Here is a 7,393-nt window from a genome sequence, read left to right on the forward strand (position 1 = left end):
TATATATGAAAGTTCCCTCGGAGCATCTGGAGGTCTGTTCTCCCATCATTTTTCAGCTTGTTGCTAATCTGGTCCATTCCAGGACATGTAACAGATGGGAGTGGTTGATAGGATGGTGCAGTCAAAGCCAGTTCCATTTGTCCACATTTCACAAAACACCAATAATATTGTGACTCATGAAAATAAAATCCAAATGCTTTTTTTTCTTCTGTTTTAAATCATCTGATTTTTTTTTTTTTTAATCAACAGGCAGACTTAGGACAAGGAACAAAAAAAGTAATAGAATGGAACTATATAGGAGGTGGTAACTGTGAAGTTCATCACGTTGTTCTTTTTATATTATCTTGAATATAATTTTGTTATAAAACAAAGTACCATCACGTGGTGGCACTGATTCTTGTTTGACAGATGACAAGAGGGTCTGTTGATGACTGGAGTAGGCTTGCAGGATTGTGGAAGGTCTTTGAACTGTATGTATGTTTTTTTTTTCTGTGTGCATATTCAGATGTTGTGTTTTGATTGGGCAAAATGTGTGTCTATATTTGTGAGGGAGAGTGTCTTGAAGAAGCAGTTTCACGTCAGTCCCACTGTAACTGTGAGAACCAGTGCAAGCCACGTCAGTCCACGCTTTTCTGTGCGAGTGGCTTCATCTGCAAACAAGATAAAAAAAATAAATAAACAAACATAAATCAGACATTGATTTTCTCTTGGTTTATAACGGCTCACAGCTCATGTTCATAACATTCAAATGCAACAATATTAATTAAGAGACTGTAATTTAAGACATCCTGGAACTTTATAGTTTTTTTTATAGGAGTTGCCATAATTTTCCCCTTGACTATTTAGCTAAACTCTGAAAAGCAGTTCTTGAATTATTATTTTTTTGTCTATAATAATATGATCTGCCACATTCCTCTTAATAATTATCAGAAGCCAGAGTAGCTCAGCACTTTATTAAGTGCATGTCCATTAATTGACTGCAGTGGAGTATGCAGCAGCAGCAGCAGCAGCAGCAGCAGCAAAGAGCAGCAAATTCAAGCCGTTTTAAAAGTGATGTCTATACTTTTCATGTTAAAATGACAGCATATCATATCCTGATACTGCTGACACACTTATAGTATTTGCATTTCCTCTTTAATTTTTTTCCCATCAACACKTTTCAGCCCTGTTGTTTAATGATACAATTTTTAGAGAAAAATGTAGTTTAGATCTTAGAAAACACAGTAATTTTAATCTGAGCTCCAGATATAAAGTGAAGACTAAATACTAAAACAAACAACTTTAGTAGTGGACAAGTATGCTTTGGCTTGTGACCTCATCAGTTGGTACAAAACAGTTTGTGGTTAATTAAAAAAGCACAAAGAGTTATTTTCTATGAACATGAGCTATGGTTCATAGAAAAGAAAATGAACWAATCACACATTCACACGCAAACAKCTTTAGCAACCCCTACCTGCACCGTAATTTTAAATGTGGGCCTTGAATRAAATTGTCCAARAATGTAAAATCATTAAACATCATTGTGATTTTCATCACAAAAGTCTGAAACCTACTGTAGAAACCACAGTTTACAGAAAACCCAAGAAGTATTAGTGAGAGAGAGGATTCCCTGCCTGGGAAAAGAGAGCCTGTGACACACTGAGGACCAAAAGGTTAAGATTTCTGAAGCTCTTAAGGTTTGTGGGTTTGAAGAAAAAGCAATAGTGGAAGGTTAACAGTCTAACAGGATCCCCAATTTTTGGCATAGGTTAGCAACTAAAAAAACAATCTCAAACTGAAAATGTTTATATGTATGAGATCCAGAGATATATTGGTGAATATTAAATTACAAGACACTATAGTAAGTTTTGCCCCTGTTTTCTCTGCCAAGCAACATMAGTGATAAATCTAGGTTATGATGGTGGAGGCTCAGGTGTCCAAACTGCTTAAAACTGACCCTGGTGCAATAATGATTATTTTATCAGGCAAATCGATACAGYCATCAGTCTCCATCCTTGTAATTTGAGAACAGTAACGCTGTATCTTAACAATGGTCTTTTGTGAAAACGTAAAAGGGCAATACAACTGTAAACATATCTTTATTTTCCTAGGGATGTAAACGTGTCTCTTAAAATTGCAATCTCAGACAAAACAGACGGTTAATTTGGCAACAGTCTTCTAATAGTATGGGGTTTAAGACTTAAAATGTCTACAAAAAAACACTCTTCACCAGTGATTGATTATACTGAAACATGTTGTAAAGTTTGTTTATATAAAAAAATGATACAAATAAGTAATTCAAATGTAGAAAATTACTAGCATGAAAATTACCTAATAAAATCTAAATGAGGTCAAGTTGCATTAGTGTGGATTACTTATTCTTTACTGTGAACCAAMGATCATGCATAGATCATTCTATGCAAAGATGCATAGAATGATGTTTCATAATATCATGATATCCATAATACACAGACATTAGAAGAACTATTTTACTTGTTGTGCATAAGGACTGTTTTTGCACACAATTCTGTTCCATAAAACAGAGACACCAGTCAACAAACTGCCATGATTTATTTTTATTTTATGTACCTTGCTAGGAGTACATCTGGAGAATAAAACTGATGAATAGTTTTGATTGCATACATTTACAAAATTTATGATTGTCATTCTCTGTAAGAGACCGCGATACAATCACTTTTKAGCGCAAAGAACTCTCATATAGAAAATGTCTTCTGAAGTGTCAATATTGCTTCATATAACAATTGTCGCAGCATCAAACTAAATGCTTTTGCAATTTACTTCACGTCATATCTTGCTGTGTGGAATGGGTGATATTTTTTACCCAGATTTTGTTTTATTGATTTAAATCTGTATGATTGGTAAAGACCTTTCTTATTCCCTAAAGGATATCCTGCTTTGAAATTAAAGTTACTGCAGGAGAAAGATTATTGCTGACTGTAGGTGTGTCTTTGTTGACATAAACTGTTTATTCAGATAGTGAAAGTCTATTGCTAAGCAACATTCACATGCACACTGAAGAGCTGGTGACGTAAAGGTGTGGCTGCACTTCATATGATCTGGTGCCTGTTAGACCTGTTGGTGAATACGGATTAGTATGTCTGAGCAATGTGTTGAAATATTTTTTCTTTTAAGTTTAAACATAAAAAGTTGGATTATCTTTGTAATTATGATTGAAGCAACAAAAAAAAAATCAAAGTTCCAGCATCAGAGTGCCCTCTTTTTTTTAAATTCAAGTCATGAAACATTCAACAACAACTGGATCGCTGTAACGAGTACACTCTCTCATTAGGTAATGGGCTCATTCAAGCATGGGATCATCATCTGAGGTGCCCTTCCAGACTACAGCCATGGGGGGAAGTCACCCAGCCATTTGTTTTTCCTCATATGTTTGGCTCAGATCTTTCAGCATTTCTGCCAAATTGATTTTTCTCAGACCAGTGGGACGGATGTCTGCAGGAAGATGTTGAGCGAYTGCTTTATGTGCATGACCTAAAATGCTAAAAGCAATATTTTCCTTTCTCTATGCTAAATAAAAACAATCCAGAGRAAGCTTATTATTTCTAACCGTGGCAAGGACCTGTACACTCGTAACCCCGGCACTGTGTTTCCTATTCCTAAAGTGTTCCAAACGGGATATGAATTTGAATTTTGCATACCACTGCTCTAAATGCAGATCACATGATGACAGCCTCCTGCTTGCAATGTGGCTTCTTTTTTTTGACTGAGTAAAAGCAAYATTTCTCTCCTGAGAGTTTGTTAAAAAATTAGGTTTTTTACATTTACACGTCTGTATCRGGCCTGACAACCTCACACATTTGGCACTCCAGCTAGACAGGGCTGATACAGTAATATTTGACAGAGAACAGGTCTTCAGTTTCCCTCATCTGATAAGTGCAGTTCATTGCCAAATAACGCAGTGTGATAAGCTGCATCACAGGGAGAAATACTGACAAAGATTAACAAASGCAGCCCGCAATACAAATAGCTGGTAAATGTTTTCTGCARCCTTCACMAACTCATTGYTGGTGGTTCTTCCCATCAACCTGACAAGGATTTGGACATTCAGCCTTACTGCTCAGGCTTGTGTACTGTAACCTCTTGGCGTCATGTTGTACATCAATTTGACTTGCATGCAAGACACCTGCGTATGCCCATTCTGACCTAATTCTGTCCTTGCTCTGACACACCTGTTCCCGTGGTTTCCATGGCATTTGCATTCTCAAATTTGCATGCCACAGACATGGCTCGCAGAGAAAGAGCAAMATGAAGATTAACTTGGAGCAACAGAGTTGGTGTGGGAAGCCACCCCCCCCCCAAAAAAAATAAAAATAAAATAAACAAGGTGATGTTTCTGAAATTGAACATAGAGGTTTAGTAAAAAGCTCTTATTTTAATAAACTGTTTGACTACTGCAGATCAGSCCAAAGACAGCCCTGGTTACCGACTGCCTGGGATGCTTTTCCTGCTGCAGACTGGGACAAAGTTGGGCATTACATGCATGCAWTGGAGCTTATACTGAAATAATTATAGCATAAAATTAATTTTTCAGTCCATTAGCAGCTCATTACATAAAAACAGAAGAAATAAAACAAAACAAAAAATTGCTAAATATTTTATTAATGCTTTGTTGCTTGTAAATTGCCAGAAGTCATGAATTCTACTGAACACRTYCTGTTTAACAAAAAAACATATTTAACATTAATTAGCAACTGTATTTTCATGTGGATTCATAAATGGATGTCCATGACCTTTTTTGTATTAATAGGTTTCTCATAATTATCATGAAGWATTGATTCATGAGCAGAAGATGAGGTGGTTGTACGCCGCTGTGTATCAAGTAGTGAAACCGAAGTTCAACAATTCTATTATMCAACAAAAATCACATCCTACTAAATTTTATAATAACTGTTTAATTAGGTTGAAAGTTATACATATGCTTGCTAACATGTCTTCAGTATATTGATAAAGTCATTTTTGTCCTAGACTGAGATGTGATACAAGAGAAGTGTGTAATTACATCCGAATGAAAACTTTGCATATTTTACCATATTTCCATAAAAATCCAAGGTTAGAGGTTAGTGTAGTAACTCAATCTAACAGTATTTTAAGAAAACAATATTACGGTGATACAGATGTATCGCTAAAGCTTGCCAAATTTTTTTGTTACTGTCACTACGGGCAAATTGCTGCTTCCCTCAAAAAGAAATTACACATTTTGATATTCATACAGACTGCAGTGGCTCACAATCCATGGCACGCTTAATAGTCTGATAAAATTTGGCTGGATTGTCTTTTTGGGCAAGATTACCATTGTGTGAGCCAGCTCCTTGCAGTGAAACTGAGTGTGACCTGCTAGCCACAGAGCTGACTTGTAAAATAGACCCATTGTGATTCATTTCAGCGTTTCACATTTGACATGATGAAGAAAAGCATTCAAAACTCATTTCAGTATCTAATTAGCCTTGCAACACTTTTTGAAAATGTGAATGTCTACCTGGATATCCTGCTTTCATAGCGGCTGAGGGAGCCCAGAATCCATAGCTGCCTAACAAGTGTCGACTGCACAGTCATTTCACAAATAAATGAATGTAGATTACATGCTTTCTGACTGAAGACAAAAATCTTGCCTTGAGTGGGTTTTACAGTGTAGCTGAGATGTGGGTGGAAATGAGCTTTACTAATCTAGATGAGCCATTAAAGAGTCTTTTGTTAAAGTTCACTCAGTTTTCTTACTACTGTATCACAGCTCTGATTGCTATCTCTATAGGGTCGCACTTTAATTTCCGTCTTGGTGAGTTGTGAACTACTTCATGCTTCAGAGGCCCATCTGTTAAGGCTCAAAACTCTGGTTACTTTGCCAAAGCTGAATGTTTTTCACACTAAAGCATGATCTACACTCCTCTTAAGGTCTGAGTGAGTGAAAATCTGCATCAAATCAGAGACTCTGAGCTAAGAGGAGAAGCAGAAAAAAAAAACACTGATGGAAGGGAATAAAGAATAAGAGAAAAAAAAGTGAGATGTTGACAATAGGGAATGAACCAAAAAGAATGGTTGAAGCAGCAAGATATATTGTAGAATGAAACTGGGAGAACAAAAGTGAGCACATTTTAGAGTGGAAAAGGAAAGACAGAAAGATTGCAGTGTGAGGCGGAGGGAAAGACAGCAAAATTAGAGGGATGGAGAGGCTGTTGTCACATCGCTGTGGCTTCTCCTCAGAATCCTTCACTTTACATATGATAATCTGAGAAGCCAGAAACGAGCCCCCCGCTGCACATATGAAACACCGGTAATCTTGCACTTTTTCAACAGTGATGTGCACAGCTAGTCACTGAAGTGGTATTTTAGCCACTTGTGAACATTGTCATAGCTTAATTCTGTCTGAACTGCTCACAAAGACTTTACACATGGCGAATCATTTCATACATTGTACTTATGCTATGCTGCACTCCACACATTAACACCACATATTCAAGTTTGTTATCCTAAGAGCTGAAATACTTACTGTTCGGATTCTGCGTGTTTTTCATCATGCTCGGATTTTCTGTTGGGGAAAAAAAAGACGAGACAATGAAATGCTGCAGTTGCTATAGAGATGATGAGTACTTTAGAGAAAAGAAGAATGAAATTATTATTAGAAAAAAATGTGTAACTAAGAAAGAAAGAAGGGGAAAAAATGCATTCTCTGACAAAGCTTGCATTTCTCTAATGGAGCAGAATTCCAAAGTTATCGAAGTGCACACTAAATGGCACGTCCCGATAAGAAAGACCGAAGCTAGTTAATGGACCTGGGAACACAAAGCACTGCAACAGAACAACCAGAACACTTTTCAAGAAGCAGTAAGAGCAGTGAACAGCAGCTAAGGGCCAGCAGGTATGGGTAAGAGATTTGGAGCCTCTACATTTAATAGACTGCATCAACGTCTAACCTGCACAAAACACTCTGACAATGTATTCTCAATGTTCTCACAGGGATACAGTAATTGCAAAGGAGGCAGCGGGAGGGTTTGCAGAGTGTTAGTAACCACTCTTTAATTCCCTTCTGTGAGCTATTTTTGGATGTTTAACTTTGCATATAAGTAGATGGAAGGTACATGTAAAGCACAATGTGAAACTGCTCTGGTCTCACTGGAGCCACACAAACACAAAATTAATGTGTCCACTCTCAGTGTGCACCCATGTGCTTACCACACCCAGCAAATTTGCTTAAGTATACATATCTGTGTGGGCTTCTTCATCCAAGTACAGTTTATAGCTTTTGTTTGCTGCTGCCAGACTATATTTGTCTGACTCATTTTACAGTTATGTAAGACCATATTACCACTCTGAGTGGTGACTTAATATGTTAATTCAGCTTGCAGGTAGGGAGCCAATAATCAGGCTGTCTCTCTCTCTC

General features: G+C 37.1%; 1 protein-coding gene across 1 annotated transcript in view; it reads right to left on the reverse strand.

Annotated features, from left to right (window-relative positions):
- Positions 1-479: 479 nt before the first annotated feature.
- Positions 480-7,393, reverse strand: part of igsf21a (immunoglobin superfamily, member 21a) — a 209,594-nt gene continuing 202,680 nt past the window's right edge. The window contains exons 9-10 of the mRNA XM_008409119.2: positions 6,503-6,541; positions 480-650 (exon numbers count right to left, since the gene is read on the reverse strand). Of these exons, the coding sequence (XP_008407341.1) occupies positions 574-650; positions 6,503-6,541 (116 nt within the window). The 3' untranslated portion in view covers positions 480-573. The remainder of the gene's footprint in view (positions 651-6,502; positions 6,542-7,393) is intronic.

This window comes from Poecilia reticulata, linkage group LG5 (assembly GCF_000633615.1).
Source record: "Poecilia reticulata strain Guanapo linkage group LG5, Guppy_female_1.0+MT, whole genome shotgun sequence".
Lineage (NCBI taxonomy): Eukaryota > Metazoa > Chordata > Actinopteri > Cyprinodontiformes > Poeciliidae > Poecilia > Poecilia reticulata.